The following is a 26,620-nucleotide window of genomic DNA, read 5'->3' as shown; positions in this document are numbered from 1 at the left end:
CACAGCTTCTCTGGGCAACTTATTCCAGTGTCTTACTCCTATCACAGTAAAGAATTTCCTCCTAAATCTATTCTAAATTGTCCCTCTTAAAGTTTAGAGCCATTACTCATTATACTGTCATGACATGCCCTTGTAAATATCTTCAGCTAGACCAGTTTGCTCAGAATCCTGTCCACTCTGACCTTGAATGTTTCCAGACATGAGACATCTACCATCTCTCTGGGCAAACTGTCCACAGATATCCAGATATTTCTTTCTATTCAAAAGGCCTCTACACTGTATCTTGAAAATTTACATATATATACACACCGCAATGGAAAAATAAAAATATATCCTTCAGAGATATCCTTCAGATCCTTGAGATCTCTTACAAGGAGGAGATCATATTGAAATGTGTCTTTTCTCCTGGTCTTTTATTCCATTAATGGCATTTCAATACTTAAAGGGGGCTTTAAAGAAAGATGGGGGCACTAGCAATACAAGGGGTAATGGTTGTAAAAGGGAAGAGGGCAGATCCAAATTAGATATAAGAAAGAAATTTTTTAAGAGAAGGGTGGTGAAACACCGAACAGACTGTCCAGAGAGGTGGACAGTCCCTGGAAACACTGAAGGTTGGGTTGGGCAGGGCTCTGAGCAACCTGGTCTGTGTTAAGATTCCCTGTTCCTTGCAGGAGAAGAGTGAGTGTAAAAAAAAGCCTAAAGATGAAGCTGACAAAATAGATATTTACATGAACACAATACAATATGTATATATATATATATATATACATATATATATATAAGTCAATACAAAAAAAATATATATATATGAATTATTGTTCTGGACTATATCCAAACTGTTTTTCCTTTCCAGAATGCATATCTGGGATATTTTTGTTCACATCTTTATAGTTTTTATTGGGAGATAATTTATAGGCCAGCTGATGTCAGCATAATCAGAGTTTAGTACAATTTCTTCTTCTTTTTGCTCAGCAGTGCTGTATTTATTGGCCTGTTAAGTTTCATTTCAGTGAGGTGCAGCCTGAGCCACTGGAACATAACTTTGAAAAACTCCTGAAAACAGGGTCTCTCCCTGCACTTTATACTCCCCCTCATGCTTTATATTCTCATAATATATTAAAGGATTCTAGTGTCACCTTCCAAGAAATATCCAACATTTGCTCATAAATAATTTTTAGCAGTTTTGACTTTTCTAAATATTTGTGGGTTTTATTTTTTTTATTCCCACTTTGCCTGACAAAATGACAAGTTCAGGGGCAAAACCTGATTGACTGCCCCACATTAGACATTTCACAACTGTCTAAGCAGAGTTCAGATGTTACCAAACCCAGCTGAGAGGCCTCTACGGAGTTCAGCAGGTTATCATTTTCCTACTGTTTGATTTGTGGTTACTCTGCTTCAGTAACTGTAAAGAAATTAGTTCCCGGCTAGACAGGAACTGCTAAAACGAAAGTGGTGTTGATAGAGGTGTTACTGACATGGGCAGGATTTTTCCCCTGTAAGTGATATTTGTCCTGTCTTGTCCCAGTGCATTTTCTAAAATCATCACTTCTAATGTCTCCACTGGCTTTTTTTTTTTTTTTTTTCTAACATGCATAAGTAATCACTTTGCCTAGAAGCTTTTTTCAGCCATTTCTTCTTTGCATTTTCATATCTATTTTTATGGTTGGCAGTCAGCTCTCAGTGAATACAGAGCTGGTTTGCTCTTCTCTTGCCTGAAGCTGCTCTTTCATTGTTAGACATCCCTGCATTCACACACACACCTCGCACAGAGAGGAAATAGATGTGAACTGAGGCTGCAAAGATAAAAATTGCTGAGGCTGACAAAAAGAAAAAACTTAATCCAGATCGCACAAATGAAGTCTGTGTCAGAAAGTTACACAGCTCCTCCAGCCTCATTCATGGTACACTGAATTTGTCTTATAACAGGACTATTATTTTTTCAAAACATGTGTTTTCAGGACCATATTTAAACTAAGAGTAAATACAGGTTTTCCAGCAAAGGCACAGAAAAAAGGCCTTTCATTATCTTGCCTATATTTTCAACCAATTCCTGCTCAAACAATAAATAAGCCAAAGAGGGAGGTATTTTTCTCTTCTATGGAAATGTTGATATTTTGAACTTTTTCAGGAGATAAAAATACTCAGACACAAAGCTCACTGTAGTTTGGGCATATTAAACCATTCTTCTGAGAGGAAAAAAGCATCAGCTCCCTGAATTATAGCAAGAGTCCTTTTTGATTTACTCTAATTAGTTAAAATTTGAAAAGACAGCCTGCTTTTAAACCAAACCAGCCCAAACTAAACCAGCTCAAACCAAACAAAACCAAATCAAAACGCACTTATGATATTTCATTTTAAAAAAATGGCAAAATATGCCATTTGGAGTGTGAACACCTTGAAACTGTGGGTGAACTTGTAATGAAACTGGCCCTTCCTACATAAATTTATGGCTGTCACTGAATCAACTTTTTTTTTTAAGAAGATTTATACAAAAACTTTGAAGAACTCTACCAGAAGACCACTGATATTTAAACATACAAGATTCAAGGATAAGAATAATAATTCTTCCTCATTACCAGGAGTCACATTTGCTTTGACCAAAGCAAACCCTTCCATAGCATTCAACTATTCCTTGGCTCATCCAGACCAATTCAATTTGGAAAATGAGGACCTGAGAATTGCATTGTAAGCTGGTTTGTCATCTGAAGTCGAGCTTTTTGTTCTGAAGTCTCCTGGTTTGGTGCTGGGTGTCTGCTACTGTGACAGCTGCCACATGAGCATCACCAGGTGTTCAGAAGATCCCCCTCTGTGTCAGGTTTCTGTGTAGCTTGAGCTTGTCTCTGAAGCAACTTAGTGATTTCTGAGCATGAAAAACTTTGTCATATAAGAGGAAGAAATTGGAGGGGAGAAGGCAAAGAAAATTGAAATTAAAGAATGAAAAAGTCCGGTCAAAAATGACCTGAGTCCATGCTCCCTGTGGTCCCTTGGGTAGCCAAAGGTCCCAGCAAGAGCAGCCTGTGCCTGGCAGACCTCAGTGAAACGGCCTGGAGGTCAGAGCTCTGCTGTCCTTTGCATCCTGAGGATTGGCTCTGTGGGAAGTGTTCCCAAGAGCACTGATGTGGCAGAGAACAGGAGTCATATACTCTACACCGTACCCTTGCAGTGATTGAGTCAGAGAAATTAGAGATGGAAAATGCACTTAGGTCACTTGGTCCATTCCCCAAATGTTTAAAGGTTGCCCCCTACAATGTGTTCTTCATTGCTTTGTCTAGTCAGCTTCCCCCTTTTCCCTGGGGGTGCCATTCCACGTAGTAATAGACCTCGTTGTTAGGAAAATTTTCCTGATGTGCAGCCTAAATTTTCCTTGGCTCGCGTTCATCCCACTACTTCAGTTAAAACCTCCTAGTCAGCTCTTAACTTCTCTCTACCTCAGGCCCTTTTCTTCCATCAGAGGAAACAAATGAGTCTGATGGAGTAAAGCCCTGTATGTTTAAAAAATAATGACATCCTTACCTCCCAAGAGGGATTGTCCATACAGAATTAACATTAAATGTGCAAATTGCCTTATTTTATGCAGAAGAAATGAATAGGCCCCTGGAAGCTTTAATCACATGTCGGTTGGCATGGCTTGAAAAGTCCAGTGTCTACCACCATTTACTGAAACACATGGAGCCAGGTCCCACCTGGAACAGATCAATCTGCCCTGGTTGGTCAATCCAAGCTCAAAGTCCCATGGAAATTTGTATCACCCAAAGGCCTGTGAGTTTTCTTCCCAGTCAAGGCTGGGAATAGAACCATTTACCACCTCACTGGTGACATATGTCATGGACCATGGGACACCAGGCTGGTGTCACCAACACTTTCACTACTTTGAAGAATCTGGGAGAAACTGTGGGGTTTGGATTTCCACCCACAGATAGCCAAGTTAAGCTAAGAATCCACTGTACTCTTGTAGCAGAGCCACATGTGGCATCTGATGTTTTGATTCTGCTGACAGGGAGAAGAAATGTCATTTTCTATCGACCCAAAATAAATACTGTCCAAAAAATTTGAGGAAATGGGTAAAATAGCAATGCAGAGGAAGCAAAATGCTTCAATTATTTCTTGAACTACTGGCATGGCTTGATATCTTTAATAAAATAAATATTTAGAAATAGAAACAGTCTTTGGCATTTTCATACTTTTTCAAGACCCTCTTATTTTTGTTTTGTGACAAAAACAATTTGTTGCCATCATCATGAATCACCAAGGGCTTCAGCTGGTGGAAATCCACAATTTTCTGTTCAAAATATGTTTTGAATTACAGTTATAAGTAGTAAGCTCTTCTAGAGGGCTGTTCCAGTAAGACCTGTCTCTGAATAAAATGAGATTTCAGCCAAAGTTCAAGATAAATGGGAAGCTAGGCTGAGTGGTAGATGGGAACGATGTGGATCAAATCAGATGTTGACATTATACAATGAACAGCAATTGTCTGGGAACCACTTCCACAAGAAAAGCAGTAGTGAGAAGTTACTGTTTCATGCTGGCCTATTTTAGAGAGTCTGCAGCAGAACCTGGCAAGGGGTTGTGGTGCACTTCTGTCTTCAACTTCTACATAACTGAATTCCTCTTTGTTGAGAGGAAGATTTCGGTTTCATATATCACTTGTTATTAATAATTACCTTGTGCTGTTACGGTGTTTAAAATCCCTTTCCATGCTAAGCTTTGCATGATGGTAGAGCGAAAACCTACTCCTTGCTCTGAAAATGTAAAGGTTTGGTGTAAAATGAGGGTGACAGAGAGCAATCAGTGTTATAGAGGAGCAGATGGACACCTTTGCTCAGAGTTGCAGCCCTGGCACACCCAGGAGAAAGGACAGAGTCTCATCCCTTCATGCCAGGCTGGATGGGGCTCTGAGCAACCTGATCTCATGGAAGGTAATTGGAACTGGGTGATCTTTAAGGTCCCTTCCAAGCCAAACCATTCTGTGATTCTGTGACATCTGAAAGCCCAGAGTATGTCACATTTATTTCCTTTAAGACCAGTACTAATTGCCAAAATTCTACAGCCTAACTCTGGCTAAGCCAAGAGCAGGGTTTCAGAGTCTGTCAAGAGGAAGAAAAGTTCCATGTGGAAGATGACCAGAAACACCTGAGCACGTACAAAATATGCCGCCTTTTAGCATTCAAAAGCAGTCTCCCAGGCCAGCCATGGCTGGGAAAGCCCTTGGGTCCAGGTTTATTCAGCTCCAGTGCACTTTGGAGCAGTGCTGCCTGCCTTGGTGCTCCTCCGGCACAGTGGGCTCCACAGCCAGCTGGGGCTGGGCAGACCCTGCATTTCTACTGCATCCTTGGGTGATGTGAGCAGAGGCTCCCCAGCCCATGGGATGAGTATGGAGTGTGTAGCTTTGGTCCCTGGCTGGGTGACTCGGTTGTCCCCTCCCAAGCACAGCCATGACCAGCACAAACACTGCACACACAGTGCAGGACAGGGACAGTCAGGGCCACAGGGTGTCCTTGCCCATTCTGGTGGTGCAGCATCTTCTGCCCTGTGGCATCCAAAGAGGATCTTTCACCAGGCTGGCAGCTGTGGGCTCAGGATAAAGCCCTGTGGTTATGGGTGCAGCCAATCCCTGGCACAGGTGTCCTGGTTAATTGTTCACTGAAACAATGAAGAGAAACCCAAAGAACTCTGTAAAATGCTGTAGTGAAAGGTCTGGGAGGAAGCTGGAGGCACAGTCCCTGTGGCTTTGTGGGCAGAGATGGGTGTCCACAGGGGCATCTGGCAGAGGTACCTGCTTTGTGCTTCCCAGACAGAGCTGGGATGGAAAACCCTCTTGTCTGGAGGAGGGAGCTCACTCCCAGGCTCTGAGCTGCCAGCTTGCAGCTGGGCTAATGGGAAGGAATGCACTCCCCAGCAATGATTCTTTATAAATTATTTTTACTGGAAGATTTGAGTGTCGTTACAGTGAATGTGTGTACAAATATTGGAAGAAAAATGTGTGCTAGAGAAAACAAAGTGAAAAACCACCCGGCTTCCTATTTCTCCTGGGTAAACCTGTGATTTCTCCCACCTTCTTGAGTTGCAGTCTAATACAATATTGTACAGCCTGCTGCCTCCTTAAATAATTCCTGCTGGAGTAGCAGACACTGAGTACATCACTCAAACCCCATGAAGTTGTTTAGCTTTCCGTTCCACATCCTGAGGAGTTAATTCTCTGGGAGAATGGAATGACCTGGATGTTCCTCTGGGTGCTCTCCTGGCACAGGATAACTCCTGGCATGGGGCTGGAGCTGGATGTTTTGGGGGGGGCTTCCAGTTTTACTGTCAGTCCTATTCTCCTGAGTTCCCATTTCCCCTCTTCCTGTTCCTCACACTGCTATTGTGATTCAAATAAATGTGATATATTAATGTTTCACTGGTTTAAAATGAACTGCAATTACTAACAGAGGATTTATTTCATTTACTTCCAGCCACCTAGAAGTCAAGCATCTGGCTTACAGGAGTCATCTATAGTCTGGGGAGAGCCATGGGCATTGCCAGAAGTTTAAATGCCTTCCTACCTATTTTAAATACCTTTTTTAGGTTGAGATGAAAGCCCATGGCTGTAGAGGAACTACAGACCCAAGGTTTACATGATTCAGGTGTGGTGACTTGAAATCTACCTTCAATATTTGTTCAGAAACAAACTGTGAAAGATGAGATCAGTGTGTTTGGGATTTTGATAGTGAGGCCACAAGGGGTTGTGTTGATCACAATGCTAACTCTAACAACCTGGCCTCCAGCCTTTTCTCATCCAGAGTGTTTAAGGGTGTTTTAGTAGAAAAGCAAAGCAGCATCTGCCAATTTTAAAGCAAATCTTTCCCCATAAATTCCTGCCTTGTAAAATAACAAGGCTGTGGAAGAGGAAGAAGAAGGAGCAACTGGAGATGTCACAAGAGAGAAAAAGCCAGCAGGGGATTTTTAATATTTTAACAGCCCCTGGAGTGTGAGATGATGAGGTTATTTCTACACAGGACTTTGAACACTCACCAAGGCACTGTAACTTTCAGCCCCTCATGCTTTGAGCTGAATCAAAATGAATAATTTAGAGAAGAAAGTCTCTTGAACTCTTTGCCATGGGTTATGTGGATCTGTCATGTTGTCATTTCCACAGGTGCTGGGGAACTGTGGGGACACAGTTCCAGCTCTGCTGAGGTTTCAGTCTTTCTTCAGCCATTCTGCTGCCACTTTTGGGGGCTTTAGGAGACTTTTTTGGGTAAGCTGCACTCTAGCTTTTGACTGGCAGCACAGCACATGCGGAGCAGCAGCTCAGCAGTGCCAGTAAAACTGCTGAGCACACACAGAGCAGCAGCGGGGCTGGTAGCACCAAGCTGGATGGGGACAGATGAAAACCAAGAAGAGCAAACAAAACCTGAGAGAGTCAAACTTTTGCCAGCAAGGCGATGCAGTCAGAACAACCAATTGTTTCCAGCAGTGTTGAAGTGGTTTAATGAAGTTGAGGGAGTAATTCCCAAAGGACACGAGTGCTGAATGCACTGAGTAGAGAAAAATGCACTTTGCTGAATGAGGAGCATGTGGGCAGAACTGCTCTTAGCATGGCAGAGAAGCCCTTTGGGGCCATGGTGGGGCTGCCCAGATGTACCTGAGCTGGGTTTTAACTCCCATGGGCCAGGCACAAACCCTGCAGAAGACTCTGCAGATGGGGACCTGTGGCATTAGAAGAGTCCTGGCTGGGCTCATGCTGGCTCAGGTGCAGGGGCTGTCCCTGCCCACAGACAGCCTCTGTCTGCCCCACTCACTGGCCCCACAGCCAGTTGCTGTGCCCTGTGAGGGCCAGCAGTAGTTACCAAGTCAATCCAAAAGCTGCTACTTCTGGCTACAGGCTCTGGTCCTGCTTTGTTGTCAGGATGCTGCAGGAGATCAGACAGCTTGGAGCCTTGACAGCAAAGGTGTTCAGCATCTAATATCTTTGGCTGTGACACCACAGAAATCTCATTCATTTAGGAAGTGGCTCAGGAATAGCACTTTTTCCTCCCTGCCAGCTGGATTACACTCATAGCATCTTTGAGAACGAAGAACACTGCCTTCGCAGCTGAATATAGGCAACTTTTCCAGGCTTTTTCTGGATTTGCATGCCATGAAAACTGTTCCCAAATCCCCTAGACACCTAAATGAAATCAGCTCTAACTTTGGTTGGTAAAGCATCAGCAGCTGCACAGTAATACTTTCTGAATTTATACCTGTGTGCCTTGCACAGATCTAGCAAACTCCATTGACATTTTCATCAACATTAGGCCATGAAAGGTTACTGCTGGAAAACAACAGGATCAATCAAGCAAAATTATCAGCAGTGGGGGAATATGCTATTTATTTACTACTTATGCTAAGATGAAAGAGGGAAATATGGTAAAAATGAAAATTATTCCTTTAATTTTTAATCTTGGAGCTTTTCCCTTTCTTTCCTGTCCTATATTTCATAATGAAAGGAGGAAAAGTGATAAACTTCCTTTATTTTTTCTTTTTTAGTCTAAGGAAACTGCAATGGACAAATCAAACCCCAGAATTTTTTGAAGATACTCCTTTTATCTCCTTTAGTTGAAACATATATTTAAACACAAACTTTAAAGGTAGTGTAGGACATCTATGAAATGGTTGGGGATTTTTTTCACCTTTTTGCTAAACACAGCATAAAAAAATGTCTGATCAGACTAGGAAAAAAAAACATGATTGAGCAGGACAATTCCTTTGTCTTTCGGGCACAGACTCAAAATATATGGATAGGTTTATATATAAATACATATGCAGTAACCAAAACCTCAAATTCAAATACACCTGAGCTTTGGGGAAGTTTGTATATTGATTCAATCTTTGTGGCTTAGACTCATCTGTAACAGAAATATTTGCAAATAGACAGAATACTTCCTCTTTAATCTTATCTAGTGATCTGTCTGTCTGGGATTTTCCTAGAGATGGCCTCAGATCCTGATATCTGAGGGCTGTGTAGCTAAATTATGGCGAGATCATACACAGCTTCACAGAGACCTTTACTTTCTTCTCTTTGCCATGAGCATGTGTTTTGTTTTAATCCACTGGGATGAAAGGCAGAGCAGCAGCACAGCCTGGCTCAGCAGCCACCAGGGCTGTGCTTGGCCCACATTTGGGACTGCTGGTTCATAAAGTCATGAAATGATTTGGGCTGGAAGGGACCTTAAAGATCAGGGATACTGTGGACAGGGACAACCTGGTCTGGTTGTTTGCACTATGGGCAGACCGCAGCTGAGATGCACAAAACAGCTCTACAAGAGCTTTTAGTTCTCTTTCCAGGGGCTCTTCCAGAGCTCCAAGCACATCCCAGTCTTCATCTCCAGCTCTGGTGCCTCCACCTGCCCAATCCTGCCTCCACCAGCTGCTCTATAGGTCAGACATTTGGGAAGAGCAAATCCTGAATTCATGTCCAAGAGGTTTTTCTCCATCTACCGAGGGGATTGTTTAAGGTTTCACACCTTCAGTGTCACCTTTAGGCAAGCTGCTGCACCTTGGCAATAGGGAAAGATTGTGAAATGTCAGGATTTATCCACGTGCGCCTGGCTGATTGTTGTAAGTTAGCTTGGTCTGTTTATGCCCTTGAAGAACCCTGGGCACCACTGGTAAATAAGACAGATTGATTTGAGCTAAGCACCTTCACTTCTCTCTCTCTTGGAGGGCAGGAGGTGTATGAGGCTGTTTGGTAGCTGTTCAGCCCCACTGTTGTATTGGTGTTAAATACCAATATAGCTGGATGGAACGTGCCTGGGCTCGTCTGGCCCTTGCTGCTTGACCAGAGGCGGCAGCTGAGGTTGTTTCACCTCAGAGACACCTTTGGCTGCTGGATGCTGCAGCTGGGCACTGGGGACAAGTCCAGGCCTGCAGGAGCTCAGGTTTACCTCTGGTGGAGAGGCTTCAAGGCAAGGTGAAGGAAAAGGAGTTGGGTTCTGCTGGAGGGTTTCGATCCAGAGCTTTATTCCTGGCCCACAGGCCTCTGAACGCAGCAACAGCTCCAGCAGAACCACGAACCGCGGGGTTGCTGTGTCTCTGAACCCCAGGGAGAGCGGGAGGGACGGGGTAGGGGTCCCACCAACCAGGTAAGGGGGGGAAGTCTCAGGGGACAAATGACCCCTGGATGGCCCAATGTCCCCAGGGCTGAGAGGCGTCTTTTGAACTCTGCCAATCACACCGTGCCCTTGCTGGAATGCTGAGATTGACGGACAGCACTTAGCAGGGGCAAGGGAGGGGAAGGGAGGGGTTATTGGCACGCCTTGGTAAAGAACCGGGATACTGCGACAAGCTATTACATCACACTGCAACACTGCTGCTTAGACAACTACCCTGCTTTATATTCTGAACAATTTATCATGGCTTGTACCTGTGCTGGTAGTTACAATTACCCCTGAGATGTAGTGCACTGGGAAGGGCTCCAATTTCAACAGAGCTGTGCCCTTCAACATGGATGAGGATAAACATAGAAAATTTTCAGAGTTTCATTGTGTCCCTTCCTTTCTGTGTCCCCCCACATTGCCCAGAGCGGTTTTGTCACCGCCTTGAGCATTTTCTCGTGGGTAACTTCTCACCACTTCAGATTCCCAGCATTTTCTGTGTGAGACCTCACCGGCTCCTACCAGTGCTCGTGTGGTTAACGGGTGAGAGGAGAGGAGTGAGCGCATCCAAAAGGAACGCCAGAAACATAAACAATTTTATTAACAAGACCACAAAACTATTTTTTAATATATGCAGCCATTTACAAGGGGCAAACAAACAAACTGACAGAAAAACCCACTGGGGAGACATGGTCGGTGTCTGCGACTGCAGCAAACTTGCTCCAGTGGCGTGGGCGGGCTTGGGGAGGGTCCCTTTCCTCTGGGCAGCACCACTCCCTGTGAAATCTGGCACTAAGGAGGTGGGGTGCCACCAGCATCCTGCTGGGGTGCCAGGGACGATGCCAGCTGGGTGAGGGCTCGGGCAATGGTGGAGAGGTGGCTGTTCATGGTCCGCAGCTCCGCCAGGATGTCGCTGACATTCGCGGATGCCTCGGAGCCCGCAGGCACTGCCGGCGGTGGGGACGCAGCTCCCGGAGCGCTGCTTCCCATAGCTGCTGCCTGGGGATTTTCCTCTTGCGAAGGGCGTGGGGCTGGGCTGCTGCAGGGCTTCATGCCTTCCAGGGAGCCTGTGCTTATGGGTGGCTGGTCTTCCTCCTTGCCTTGGATGGTGGCAAGAGTTGCTGAGGCGAGGAAGGGCAGCCAGTTGATGAGGTGGGTGGCACCACTGGGTGGGACAACGGGCAGATAAATCCCAGGGTGCAGGGATGGAGTAGAGGCAGGTGGGGCAGGAAGAGAAGGAAGTCCAGAGTGAACAGTGGCAGCAGAAGTGGATGGTGAAATAGGAGGTGGTTTTGGATGTAAGGCTGCAACACACGCAGGTAATGGTGGTGAAAATGATGCAGTACCAGTGTCAGAGGAACAGGAGGGTGATGCTGGAGCTGTGAAAGGTCCAGGCTCTTCAGAAGTTGGTGGTGAAGTGGCAGCAGGTGGAGCATCAGGAGTGCAAGGATCTGAATCTGCAAGGAAGATACACCATGAGCCTTCATTCACACATATACTTGCATGCAGACTGCTGCCTGCTGTGCCCTCAATGGGACCAAGCCCTCTTTGATGAAAGGGGAAATTTCACCAGCTGGCAGTGATACTCTCTGTAGGCCCATTAGAAAAGAACAGATGTAATCTAAGACAAGATCCTATTGAGGTAAGCATGAACTAAATATTATAAAATTAAATTATCTTTCCACTCTCATTCTTCATAAAACCTGTGGACAGGCCTGAACATTTTTCTGGTTGGCATCTCATAGCTATGAATTAGCTGGTGAATTACCTACTTGTTTTCCTGGCCAGCCATGGAACCATGCTAATGTTCTGACTCAGATGTCCTGTGTAGATGGGAGGGCTGGACAGCTTCTGCCTGAGCTAAATTGCTGCTTTATAGAGGGTCCCAGTTTTCAGCATTTTGGTTTGAACACACAGCTAAACACCAAACACAATAAGGGCTACCTGGTGGCTTAGATCCTTCAATTTATTTTTTTTTTTGTGTGGAGACATGCAGAGTTCACACAATCAAAGTTTGATGTATATCCCTGCCTAGATCCCTTCAGCAACTTCAGATATGAAAATCAAAAAGAAGAGACAGAAAGAAATTGTTGACACTGTGCATCCCTGGCTGATATTTGTGCCCTCTTCTAAGTAGTTCACTGGACCTCATCCGATGTCCACGAAGGTCATTAGAAACATTCTTGCTTGAACTGATAGAAAGAAAGAGCAGCCTCTGGATGATATAAAGAGGCTTGGAGAGCCACATGACAATCTAAGGTGCTCTACCCACTGTGCCCAGTTGCTAAATACCATATGGTAAGGATGATCCTATTTCTACAATCATTCTGAAAGCCAGAAGTATAACAGGAAAATTTACCTTTTCAACAGCCTCAAAGATTTGCATAGGTGGAATTACAATGTCACACTGTACATCTTTATTTTAGCATTGGGAACACATTATACAAGAGGTGCTGAGATGCTACAGGAGTGGTCAGTGGAAAACAGATGGATTTTAAAACTACTTTTGCTGCAATTAAGTGTAAATTTTAAGGCACTGCTGTGGATAAAAAGACACAAATTAATAAATTTATCTAGGTTAAAACAACCTAGAAAAAGCCAGGTACTGAGGTGTTAACACTATGCTATTATTATTTCTGGCATCTAAAAAATCTGATGTGAGAATCCATTTTCATTGCTGGCTGCTTTGGTATTCCAGATAGCAAACTGAAATTCTGACTCAAAAGCAAAGTTTTTCCTCTGTCATTCCTAATACCAAACCAGCTGGACATGCAGGCAGAAAAAGTCCATCTTTGTCCCACATGGGACTACTATGTTGTTCTTAACCAGACACACATGTTGCTTGGAGGGGATTATGACACAAAATTGAGTCTGCCTTATGTTCCTGAGATTTTTATGGAGAGTTACTGCAGGTTCCTTGAAATGGTTTCCTTCCTTTGTATATTGGCTTTCTTCCCAATACGAGGTCCCTGCCTACGCAGGCACTCAACCCCGGTCCACTGGAGGTGGGCTGAGGATGCTGGATTTTGGGCTTCCAAAATGCTCTTGATTTGCCTTTGGTTTTTCAAGACAAAAACAAAAATAAAGCAGAGCTCAACTACAGGTTCCTTTTCCATCCAAACCACCAAAGTTTGCAAGGAGTGAGATGAAAGTTTCAGGTTTGGCTGCACTGTGGTGTTAACCAGAACAGTGTTTATGGTCCATATATAGTGTGGCTAATCCCTGTCCACACTGCCCAAGCAAACCAAATTAAGTGTAATGTTTTTCCATACATTAGAGAGCAGAGGAAGCTTGACAAACCTTAATGTAATCTGGTTTATAATCTGTGGGAAATAACTGTCACAATTGATTCTTAAATAGTCAGAGATACTGGAGTTAATATACGAGGAGTAGCAACTTATATAGATGAGAATAGAGGTAAAAATCTGGACACCAAAGGCTCTTCCATTTGGCTGAAACTTTTCCAAGCAGTGTGGTTTCCCTATCAGAAGCCACAGCTTTGTCTTCTCCTAATCCCCCTTTAAGATTTATTTATGCCATGTAGCCTTTAAACACAACTTGCTCAGCTTGATCAGGCTCCCATACTTCCATCTAAGAAATTCCACATGTCTGGACACCTGCACATGGATCCTTGCGTATCCAGGACATGTGGGAGCTGCTGCAATGCTCAGATCATAGAACACAGAGTGACTGATGGTTGGGAAGGGTCTGACCCAGCTGCTCAGCATCCAAAGACTGCAGAATCACAGCATCACTGAGGCTGGGAGGCACCTCTGCACACTGCCCAGTCACAAACCCTGCCCAAAGCAGTGTCAACAATTTTTTTCTCCAAGGTCAAAATTGTGGGAGTGTGTTTGAGAAAGTCCAGTTATATGGGAGTTCTGAGTAGGACGAAACCTGGAGCAAGCAACTACTGTTGTGTATCAGATACAACAGGATTATTATCTTTACTTCCTTCCTCTCTAATGCTGTTTTATTTTCCTCTCATTGCAACTCATCACAACTTTAGTGCCTGGTAATTTCCACTTTTTTTGTACAGTCTTCACAGAAAGAGAGTCTTAGCTGGAGCATCCAGGTGCACTGTCACTGCTGGGGGTGTTCAATCCACATCTAGACAGAGCTGGAGCTAAGTGGGGTAGGATGGATGCCTGCAGAGAAGAGAGATGTCGAACACAGAGTGCTCAGACAGGTACAGTTACCTTCCCTAAGGATATCAGCCACCTGTTCCTGGTCATTTGGCATCCCCCAGTACACCCAGTCCACAGAAGCTGGGTGGATGCTATAGCCTACCCCCACATGCAAAGACTGACTGCTCAAGGCAAGCTTGTAGCTTAGAAGAAAATTTATATCAGCAGCTGAGGAAGTGAATCCAGGGTTGGGATCAACTTCATCTACACAACTGAACTAAAAGTGCTTGGTGAAGAAATTCTTTCAAAGTCCCTGCACTTTCCATGTTGTGTATCAAGGGAAAGCCCCCTAAATGAAGGCTTAGACACACAAGATGTATCTCTGAACAACCTCAAGAGTCAGTTTTACATTGACAGCACAGGCAGCTTTGTCTCATCCTTCAGGAGGACTGAGTTTTACTGAGTTTTACTGTTTTACTGAGATGGGATTCCAGTCACAGAATCTCAGAATATCCAGAGTTGGAAGGGACCTACAAGGCTCATTGAGTCCAAATCCTGGTCCTGAACAGTTCCAACCCCAAACCATTGAGTCCAAATCCTGGTCCTGAACAGTTCCAACACCATGTCTCTGAGAGTGTGTTGTAGTTTTCTTGAGCTCTACCAGGCTTGGTGCCATGACCACTTCCCTGGGGAGCCTGTTCCAGTGCCCAGCCACCCTCTGGGTGAAGAAACCTCTCCTAATATCCAACACAAACCTCCCCTGATACAGCTTCATGCCATTCCCTCAAGTCACCTTTGGCTTGTCTGTCTATACACAGTCACAGCCTACAGCATAGCTGTCTACATCTTATCTAATTCCCAAGCCTTTCTTTGCATTCAGTGGATAAAAAAAGTCGAGTATCACCTCTTTATTGCTAGAATGAGAGATATGTCTTCATCACTTTGCTGGGAATAATGTTGGATAACTAAATTGGATGTGGATGTCATGATCTGAAAATGCCTACATTGCAAAAGAGAACTGTACCAGTGCATAAAAATCAATGCCCAGCTTAAAAACATTCCCTACCCTCCTGATCTGCTATGGATCTCCTCAAGGGAAAGCCATTGCACATCCTTGTTGTACTTATTTGCAAGCAGGAGGAAACACTTCTGCTCTGCCACCTCCAAGAGGATCTCAGGGTGTCCAAAACTCATGGGACTGTAAATAAGGCAGGTAATTCAGTACTGATAGGGACCAGAGGAGCACCTCCAGGAGGGGATTTCCTAGTTCTTGTCCTGCTCATAATGATGGATGTCACCAAAAGATTAATGATCTGCCCTGTGAGAATAGCCAAGTAAAGTTATTTTAAATGCATTCAGCTGTATGAGAAGATCAAGTACTTAACTTTAGAGTCAGCCTTGGCTATCTAAGCTGCTTTTGTTTGACTACTGATTTTATCTGCCTTGCAGCTAAATTGCTGCAAACTCTGATTTCTTAGTCTATTGTCAACTAACAAGGGAAAGGTCTGTGAAGAAGAAACCTTGAGGGAAAAGCAGGAGCATGACTTTCCACAGATTCAGCTCATCTAACATCAGCCCTTTAGCTGGCATCTAGTGTGAGGCAGTTGTCTTGGCTCCCGTCAAGAAAGAAGCACCTCTGGGGTAAAGCCACTCCAAGCTATCAAGTCCCTAAGTGGGGTGAAGGATCATGCTCTGAAGTGTCCCTTCCCTCCCAGAACTTCTGGTAAATCCACTACCTTAGATGGCCTAAATATCTTCTAAATGGCTGAAGTTGGGTGAGCTGGATTTCTCACTTTATAGGTAGACGCAGCAAGTAATTTCACAGAATCACAGATTGGATCAGGCTGGAAGGGACCACAGGGGGTCATTTTGTCCATGCCCCCTGCTCAAGCAGTGCCATCCCAGAGCACAGGGCACAGGATTGTATCCAGACATTACTGGAATATCCCCAATGAGCAGACTCCCCACGCTCTCTGGACAGACTGTTCCAGTGCTTGGTCACTGCCCAGGAAAGAAGCTATTCCTCATGGTCAGGTGGAACTTCCTGGGCATCAGTTTCTGCCCATTGCCACTTTTCCTATTGCTGGGCACCACAGGCTAGAGCTTGGCTCCATCCTCTTGGCACCACCAACTTTCTATCAAATCTCAATAGCAGATGGGTAATGCTGCTTCTGTGTTCCCATGGAAAGCACAAAACCATAAGATAAGGTTTAAGATACAGGAGAGTAGAACCTGAAGCCCCTAGAGTACTTCAAGGAATGAGCTTGTGGTTGAGAAGGTGATAATCTTTCAAGTGAGTCAGGACTGAACAAGCAATCTATTTCAATAGTGCCAGTACTTTATTTATTTAAATAACCAGTGCTTCAAGGGGGCTTAAAAATGTGAGGGACAACAACTTTTAAAGAGGGAAGATAGTGATAGGAAAAGGGGGAATGACTTTAAACTAAAAGAAGAGAGATTCAGACTCATCATCAAAAGAAAGTTTTTACTCAGAGGGTGGTGAGGCACTGGAACAGGTTGCTCAGAGAAAATGTGCCTTCCCTGGAAGTGTTCAAAGCCAGATTGGATGAGGCTTTGAGCAACCTGATCTGGTGGAAGGTGTCCCTAAAATGAGTAGAGAGGTTGGAATGAGAAAATCTTTAACATTCCTTCCATCCCAAACTGTTCTATGATGCTGTGATACCGTGATTCAATGATAAGAATATTGAGATGCTGAAATGAGTCTCTTTGGTGAGACAGTGACCTGCAGGAGGCCTTTGTGCCATGTCCTTTCTGCTCAGGTTGATGCAGCTGCTCTAAAGCTGTCGGTGTCTGTGTGTGTGCCTGAGGGACCGAGTGCGTGTGTGCTCCCCCTGCATTTCACAGCTGCTTCCCAAGAAAGTCTAAATATACACCTGCCTCCGCTTTCTGGTGAGAAGTGAAACTCCAGTCCCAACAGCTTGTGGTAAATGAGAGCCCAAGAGCAGCATGTGCGTCACTGAGGGCTGTGCTGCTTTCGCACGGACAAAATCCATCTTTGGGACCTGCATCTGAAGCCAACCCTCCTGCACTGCTCTGGTGTGATTCAGATGGAGTGGCATTGCTTCCCACTGCCAGGCTAAGTCAAGTTTAGAAGGGTTTCAAGCAAGTTTAGAAGGGATTAAGTCACCAGCTTGGGTGAAGAGGCTGTGGGACATGACTCATGGTGTAGGTCTGAAGAGAAGCATCAGTGTGAGCACTCCAGGATTGGTGTCTGCATACATGTCTGACTGTGATTTCAGAAACAGAATTCGGTTCTAGATATTATTTTCATTCTAGTCTATCCTTTAATTAATTATTTTATCAATCTAAACTAGCTCCAAACACTCGCTGTTGGGTGAGCAGCTTAGAAATGAATAGAAAATTCATAAAAGCATTAGGCAAGCTTATTGTTAATTATTTTTTAGATAAAGCAAATCACATATGTGTCCTAGGAACCCACTCCTCTCTTCATAGGTAGAAAAATCACAAAATATTTTATATATCAAGATGCTGCTCCCTTTAATGACAGGAGTGGTTTTATGTATTTAAATATGTCTGTTCAAGCCAGGAGTTTTGCGCAAAATACTGATTTGAAAAAAAAAAGATCAGAGTATTCCAAATCAACCCTATTCCTCTGGTTTGTGGCTTATTTTTAAAGGGATTTTGCAAATAATTGCAAATAATTGTAGTTTGCGAGAACAATGCTGTAATGGAGCACATGGCAAAGTCTCTTCCAGGGTCCATGGCATTTCACCAAAAACACCCCAACTCTGTGCTGTCAAACTGGTTTGAGTCATTTCAGGAAGGCTCCTTCCTCTGGCCTCTTGCTTTTTGAGCAGCCTAATAACAATCCAAGACCTACTCTACATATTTTAATTCATTTAAAAATTTTTCTGACTTCATAAACTTGTGCATCTCTTTGGAAATTGTTTCCTTTTTGTTGTTTTTTTTTTTTTTTCAATTGTGGTCTGTTTTGGGGTCTGTTTCTCTTCTTTCAGGTACAGTACACCAGGCTTAGCTGGACTGAGCTTTATGTGACTAATCCCATTATGACTCCTGTGGAGTTGTGCTCTTTCAAAATTTCTTGAGTAATAGTCTGTTATGAGTACATACTTATTCCCATGTCATGCGAACAAATTCGTTCTCACAGTTTGTCATGGGCCATCTGCTTTTTCATCTTTGTCCCTGGCTTAATTTCAGTGAGATTTTATTCACTTCCTGACAAAATGTGTGTTTTTACACTCATTTGGGACCAGATTTTCCAGGAACCTGAGGTCCTTCTTTGACACCTAAGGGACAGAGCCAGACTTTTTGAAGTGCTCTGCAGCTCCTGTGATTTCTGAAAACAGAAGAGTCCCTGAGGATTCCCCGAGATCTCAGTGTGGGGAGGGAATGGGAAAAGAGGAGGTAGGCACGTTGGAGAGGTAATATTGTTGGGCAGCAGGCAATTCCTCATGACAGTGCTCATTGCCTAACACATTTGTCCTGCTGTGCTCAAAGCACTGCACAGACAAGTCCCACACTGGCTGCACTTTTTTGGGGCCAGACTGAAGCACAGGAAAAATTAAATGCCTTGACAGAAGTCCATCAAGGAGCCAGGAACAAAGGCCACTCTCATCTTCCCCATCAACCAGCATTGTCAATGATGGCTCCTTTGCTCTAAGCTTCTATTAACACAACTTCTTAAATTGGGGAAAGATTCTTTCCCTCCCCTTTGCAGTACAGAAAAAAGGCACAGCAGAAAAATCTGTTGTGCGTAAGGAGACTTGCAGCCCAGCCCTCCCGTGGCCACACAAGAACATCTCCTCCACCCACATATACTCCCTTCCCAGCAACTTAGTGAGGATGGCAAAGTGGCTTAGGAGACTCTTTAGGTCCTCTGAAACTAAAATAGGACTGACAACTACTTCTGGAGAGCCAAAAGAAACAGGAAGAAGAAGAAAGTGGTATAATTGTTCAGACCGTTTTGTTCAGACTGTATTTTGCCTCTGTCAATGGTCAGTCAATGCTGCCTCCAAAGAAATATCAAAAAAATCTTCAATCAAAAAATTTCCTCCAAGGAAATATCAAAAAAAATGGACTAAGCTATACCTTAGACCATTGTAGGAAATTTTCCTGATGTTCCATTAATGAATCCGGGTTTTGGCCCAGGACAGATGTTTACACTATCAACAATCACCTTTGATGGAGGCCAACAGATTTGATTTAAGATCAGGCTCAAAATGAACTGCAACTGCATGGACTGCAGCTGAAAGAACTTGTGTGTAATTACCTATCTGGATCTGGCCATTAGCTACACCAAAGGGTTTTTCCTGTTTTGAAACAGACAGCTTTTCCAACACGTGTAATTCTTCTGAGACTCTTGTTTTCTTTTCCTAATAAGTACTATTGTCTCTCTAAATGCCCCTATTATGGTCTTATTGGCATTGTAAACATCGCATAATTTTTCATTATTTTTCTTTTTCCTGTTTCTTTTTTCCTTTTTATTTTCTCATCCTTTGGCAAGGTTTTGGCAATTAACTCCTACAGCAATGAGTTTCTCAGTTTAGTTTTCCATTGTGTGAGGAAATTTTTCCATTTATGAGGGAATTTTTGATAATGATAATGCCAAGAGCATTTTCTGTAAAACCACCTGTGTTCCTACTCTTTGGACCTTTCTCAATTGCCCCTCCTACCATACATGGCCCTAGAATAAATCCATGGTTCCATAACATTCAGCAGGTACTAAGATATACAAAAGAGACTAGGCAAGATCTGTATCTTTTACCTTTAAATCAAAGGATCATAGAATGATTAAGGTTAGAAAAGACCTCCAAGATCATCAAGCCCAACCATTAACCTAAGAGTCTCTGGTCCATCCCTAAAACATGTCCCCAAGTGCCACATCTAAACATTTTTGAATACTTCCAGTGATGATGATTCCACCACTTCCCTGGGCAATGTTCCAATGCTGGACAACCCTTTCAGTGAAGAAATTTTTCATAATATCCAATCTAAACCTCCCCTGGCACAACTTGAGGCCATTTACTCTCATCTTATTCCTTGTTACCTGGAAGAGGAGGTCAATCCTCATTTGGCTACACCTATTTCAGATAGTTGCAGAGAATGAGAAGGCCCCACGGAGCCTCCTCTTCTCCTGGCTCAGACCCCCAGCTCCTTCAGGTTTTCCTCATCAGACTTGTGCTCCAGACTCTTCACCAGCTCCGTTGTCCTTCCCTGGACATGCTCCAGCATCTCAGGATGAGGCAACCAGGAACATTTATAGAAACAAATCTTGATGGTCCAGATATTTTAGGTTTATTTTTCTTTGCTGGTTTGAGATTAATTTAATTTCTTAACATATATTCTCTGAAGGCTTAAAAGCAGATTCAAATGTTAATTAACCAAAGATATATTTTCCTGCTGGTTTTTTCCCCAGGAAAAATATGAGACACACCATGCAATCTTATGGTTTTAGTAGCCAATGAGTCAAGTCTGGAAATTTGGTCCACATGAGTCAACGAGATTTCAGGTTGCTACAGAGAGTCCAGCAAGGACAATGTCCAGCCAGCAGTGGACAGGCCTCCTTTGCAGACACCATATGGCTTTTCTTGGGCTGATTCATGAAACAATCTGCATCCAGGCTGGGTTACCTTCTCTCAAAAGCTTGGCACAGCTGTGCTCCCCACTGAAACACAGGAACTCTGTGTTTTCCTGGATATTTACCATCTGACTGCCCCAGCACAAGGGTTTTGCTAAGCCTTAGAGTCTACATAGCAGAGCAGTTGTCTAACAGTCCTTATCTTGTACCATCTTTCAAGCTGTGTAAGCTCATTACTTAAATGGAAGAGACAGTGAGAAAGAGTGCAGGAAGTCCCCTGTCCCATCCCCAGAGTAGAACAAGGATGTTGGTTATCCTCAGTGAACAACTTCTAGGTGAAATAAAGGCTGAGTAGAAGGCCATGATTAGACACACCACAAAAGACTGTCTCTGCCAGATGAGCTTAGCTGTTGTTCTGCCTAAGAGTTTGAAGGCCAAAACCTGCTTGTCAAGCTAAAAGTGGACACCTTGACTGTACAATAAAGAGCCCCTCAGTGATCTGAGGATGACAAAGGAATGATCTTGCCATAAGTATGCAAGAAAAGTCGGAACTAACTCACATAATTGATTTAAATTTTCATATATTTCCAAGTATGTTTCATCCCCAGAGGCATGGTGCCATTTTTAGGAAAATAATCTTGTAACAAAAATCCCCTGAAACTGCACAGCCCGAGGTGATTTTTATCATCTTCATGCACCAAGGAACCACAGAGACCATATCTGTTCAGAGTTAATCTGGGTGGGAGACAGCCATATCTGAACACCTGAGCTATGCCAGTCTGGACATGAATTATTTCCCTGAATGACCCTACAACTCCTTTGCTGTTTGTGAACTCTCCCAAGTGTACCAGGAGTTTCAGACTGGAGGAGGAATATCTCATGGATTTTTGTGTTTAGATACTCTGAGATGCTTTCCCAATCTCTTGTGTCAGATGTGGGCGAACTTGTTTACTGCAAGGAAAGGCTTTCAGGAAAGCCCTGAAAGATTCAACACACTTGTGATCAAATCTGAGTCCTTACAACAAAAACGGTGAGTGCCAGACAGGACCCAGGCTGCTTATCCCCTCCCTCAGAGCTCCCAGCTGGACTGAAACCACTTCCCAAGCCTGAAAGAAGTTTCAAACACCCATGGAGTCAGTGCCTTGGAGATGTACCTTTTATCCTTTTTCACTTCAACTGCTCGATATGCCCAGGCAATCGTGGCAGGCATCATGGAAATGCTGTCTTCACAAAGACATTTTGTCTCCAATAACATTTTCATTTTACACCCAAGTCTAGCCGGAGGTGAATTCTTTTGTTTATTGAAGAGCCACAGCTCCTTTGGAACAAAATGTTCTCCTGTAAGCCGGGTGAGACGCTGGTTTTATTGAAGAACAGTCCTGCAGACCAAGACAATGCTGTACTTCACTACCCCTTTTGAATTACCACTCTGTCATTTCCCAGAGGAGCGTGATCGGCCGACCACTAAACTCTGCTTTAAGATCTTATGCCCGATCTAAGTGAGACAGAATGAAGCCCTGGAGAGATTTCAACCCTTGCTTTGTTGAAACAACATTGCTTTGTTTGGAATGTATTTGCCTTTGTACTGGGGAATGAAAATGTAGCCCAGTGCCCAGTTTTGAAATACATAAATACAACATTTTTGGTAACGTAGCGTATATGAAGAGATCCATAGCATATGCTTTTTCTTACACATCCTTTTTCTGGGAGATCTTCAACCAGTTTTTAAACCATCAAATCCTGAGCTCTGTGACATCTCAGTGGAGGAGGAACATATAATGCCTGTGTTCCAGGCTAGCATGGTGACCCAGTTAGGAAATCTGTAGCAGACATGAAATGAAATCCAGACCTGTGCTTGCAACAATGAACTCAGCCTTCCCTTGCATCCAGTTGGATTACACAAGCTAGGAGCCACCCAAAAGTTCATGACACCCACTCACAGCTCCAGTCAGTGGTCACCACCATTTGTCTCCCAGGTCTTTCCTGGGCTTTATTTTAGTACTCTTAGATTATAAAGAGATTTACAGTTATGATGCAAATCATCCAACCCAGGTTGAATCCTGAGCTGGAAACAGCTGGACAACTGAGACAGCTGGACTTTTTCCTACCCCTTTCTACAAATTCACTGTTACTTCAGTGCATCTTGGGGCAGAGATTTCATGAACACAGGCCCTTGAAGTAGCATTAACCGGTGTACGAAACCACACCATCAGCAGCTGTGGAACGGCAGTCAGACAATTTGAGAGGTGTTTCATGTGATAAGAACAGAAGAACTGCACTAGGGGGCTCCAAGTTCCTCATTCCTCCACCTATCCATCCTTCCCACCATGTGTCCTCCTGAATAACTTAAAGGAGTAGACATTTGGCCACTCTGGGAGCAAACAAACACGTCAGTCCTGCCCGAACAGAGGTGCTCTGTCTCTCTGAGTCCATGTCCTTTGATCACCATGGGCACCAATTCCTGTCTGATATTTTGGGCTGTGCAGGGTGGGCTTGTTCACACGCTGGGCAGAGGGAAACACCTTGTTAGGATAGGAATGAGTGATTCAGCCACTCCTCTCTCTGAGTCAATATTTACCCAGTGGCTCTGGGTTTGGGGGAGGGATGGTCTCTCTCCAGGGTCACATTCCCACCCTCCTGAGTGAGATGGTTGGAGCCACCAGTCTAAGAGGGTGCTAGCAGCCTTCTCCTGGGAGCAGAACTGCTTTTTCTAGGCTGCATTTGGATGCAAACTGGCATGCTGTGGCTATGTCTCTTTTTCTTGTTTTTTTTCTAATTGTAGTCTGAAGCTTTCCTTAATGGGACAGAGAAGTCTTTGAGACTGGAAATGTGCTCTTCTCTTTGTTTCTGGTAAGACATAACACTGTCCTCATGGGACCGCACTCCAACAGGGATATTTTAGTTCTGCCTGGCTCCACTTCTTGCTGGCCCGCGGTCTGATTGCTGTTTGTCACTGGGACTGCGAGCGCTGGGGAACAGAGACTGCCCTCACTGCAGCTGCTCCAGTAGGCTGGAGCCCTGAATTTGGCTGGGCTTCCCAACCATTTCCACGAGGCAAATAGTAACACTAATTTCAGCTGGACACTGTATTCCTTGGGCCCATTCCTAAGGGGCCGTGTTGTGCTGCCTTTGCCTTTTCTCCATGCTAAATGCATTGTAGATTTCACCCTGGGGGTTGTTGTGTCATGCTGGTAGATGATTATATTCCCCTATTTGAGACATTGAAGATAAAAGAGGAATTTGAGATCCCTTTTGATAGATGGAGATACCCTTCTACCCTAATATAATTTTGTGAAGATGTTGAATATATCCCATCTTTCAGAACTTGGTCTCTTTTATACTGGTGTAAAACAGGAATAATTCCATTGGCACCAGTGTCATTTACACCAGTGTCATCATGGGAGAAGGAGAAGAAATAGGCCTGCAGGGATTTTTTGTTTCTTTTGGGGGGAACCATGCTGACTGTAAAACCACAGCAAAATTATTTTTAAATGAGAAAAATTTCTTTAAGACAGATCAGCCTCTTAAAAAGAGAGACAAATGGAATGAAATGCTGCAGTTCAGAAAGTCCTGCGGTATTTGGGAAGTGGGGCAGTTTGCTGTAAAGGGAGTAGTAAACAGCCAAAGCCAGAAGAACTGCAAAAAGAGACAGACCCAGAAAATGTATCTGCTTCTGCTTATGAATTACATTATCAAAATTTCTCAGAGCACAAGAGATGAGATTGTAGAGGCAAGTTTATTCTCAGTACATGTGTGGAAAAATGTAAACCTCAGTAAGAACCACTGAGTAAACCTGAGAAAAGAAAATGACTGTGCCTGGAAATGTTTAGGGGATGGTGTTTGTCAATTAATGAACTGAGAGGCCACCGTTTGCAGCTCGCTACACAGCAAAGGCATGCACAAACTAAGCCCAAAGAAGGAGATATTTTCTTTTTCCCCAATAAGAGCAATGCAGGGACATTTTGCTCTGTGCTTCATCTGCAATTCGTTTGTTTCCCTTCATAAAACCTGGTGATTATTGAGTAGAGAAAGTTTGCTCCAAGTGGCTGGGCAAGGGGTAATGATTACTCACACCACCAGGTTCCCATTTGCCTTCAGGTTTGTTGATTTTGATGACAAGCCTTCACCACTCAGTTTCTCAGTTGTGTCAGCAGCTTCCCCAACAGCCCAGCAATGCTTTTTGTGTTAGGCTGTGCAGACAGGAGAGCAGCTCCAGCCAAAAAGCACACGTCGAGCTCCTACTCCCTACTGTAAGGAACCTCAGAGTTTGACTAAATTTAGATCCAGCCTCATGGCTTGTGCTCATCTCTAATAGAAATACAAAGATATCCCCAACAACATGTTTGAATGGGAAGAGGAAGTTTTCCAAGGACACAATACAAGTACCTTGTAAGGGAACAGCTCTTCTCCAGGGCAAGAAGCTTCTCTCTATCCTGAGGGAAACCTGGCAGCATTGGGAATTTTCAGCATGCCAAAGGAAGAAATGCCAAAGGATCTGCTGCCTTGTAAAAGGAAGGCTGCTTGATTAACTTTATGGAAAGAAACTGAGTTGTAAAAAGACAGCATTTTGTCTTTAACACAGACTGCAATCTGGGAGCACAGCCACAACTGGGTAGTCCGAGCCACACCAGGACTATCAGGAGACCAAGGTCAGGAGGACCCTGGATGCCACCAGGAATGTGAGAAGAGAAAGGCTGGTGAAGGAGGGATGTGGAGGAGCCAAGGTGCAGCTGCTGAAATTCATAAATGGCTCAACAGGGAAACAAACTCATGCAGGATCCTGACTTACAAGGGAAAGCATTAAGTCTTGCGAGGAAGAACCCAAAACAAACCAACACAAAACCACTGTGTGTCCATCTATACATCTGTTCCATAGGCTTAACTGAATCATCACAGAGAAAGAAGCCCATTCCAAGAAAGCATCTCTGCTCAGTCTTTCTGCACCTTGGGAAGGTGGTTATGCCATCAGAAATTACCAGAAGAACCCCAAATAATCCCTGCATAGCTCAGACTACAGGTAATGCTCTTATTGTAACAGCAGCAGAGGCTTGGACTGAATTACACAGCCCAACACACTCTGTACAACATCAGAAAGAGGTACTGCACTTGGCCAGTCCTTGTGACATTATAGTTAGAGATGGGGCTTGAATCAGCACCCAAATGTGGAGTGGTGCTGTGAGTCAGTTGAGATATGTCCATTAGCATTGTCATTATCCTGAATTCTGTCATTTGTAAAAAATCCAAGCACTGCAATCTTCAGGGCATTCACAATTCAGTGGAGTAAATATCCCAAATTTGGAACTCATCTCGGCTCTCCAAGGCCCAAAGTCAGTAAATTGTTAAAAAACATAGCTGGGAGACATGTAATTTTGGAAGCTGTCCCTGTGAAAAAGCTTTCTGAAATAAAGCTTTCTAGAATAGAGATGGACCTTAATTTTTAAGACACCTGAAATGAGCACATGACCCTAATTAAAGCATTCCTAATTTGTCCTTAATAAAAAATAATCAAAGGTCCATGTCTATCTCTGACTAGAATGGCTCTGATAAGAGAAGGAAAGTTAATGTGTCACAGAAAAAAAACCAAACAACCAAACAGCAAATAAAAATCTCAAAGAGGAAACTGCTTAAAGTGACTTAAAAATACATGACTGCACCAGGACAGATGCCAGCAAAACCAAGCATTTTGAGGTAAGATCTGCCAGTCCTGTCGAGCACATAATGTATTAACAACTCCCCTTTCCATGTTGCTGGAGTAATCCCTGAACAGCAGCATGAGTTAAAAGTGAGTTTTGAAT

The 26,620-nt window shown here is 43.8% G+C and overlaps 1 protein-coding gene across 4 annotated transcripts in view; it reads right to left on the bottom strand.

The window, feature by feature from the left end:
• Positions 1–10,701: 10,701 nt before the first annotated feature.
• RUNX2 (RUNX family transcription factor 2) overlaps positions 10,702–26,620 on the bottom strand; it is a 159,039-nt gene continuing 143,120 nt past the window's right edge. For all 4 annotated transcript variants that reach the window (XM_077176500.1, XM_077176503.1, XM_077176501.1 and 1 more), the window contains one exon: positions 10,702–11,575. In XM_077176500.1, the coding sequence (XP_077032615.1) occupies positions 10,911–11,575 (665 nt within the window). In that variant the 3' untranslated portion in view covers positions 10,702–10,910. The remainder of the gene's footprint in view (positions 11,576–26,620) is intronic.

Source organism: Agelaius phoeniceus, chromosome 3 (genome assembly GCF_051311805.1).
Source record: "Agelaius phoeniceus isolate bAgePho1 chromosome 3, bAgePho1.hap1, whole genome shotgun sequence".
NCBI lineage: Eukaryota > Metazoa > Chordata > Aves > Passeriformes > Icteridae > Agelaius > Agelaius phoeniceus.
This window is presented reverse-complemented; position numbering and strand designations above follow the sequence as displayed.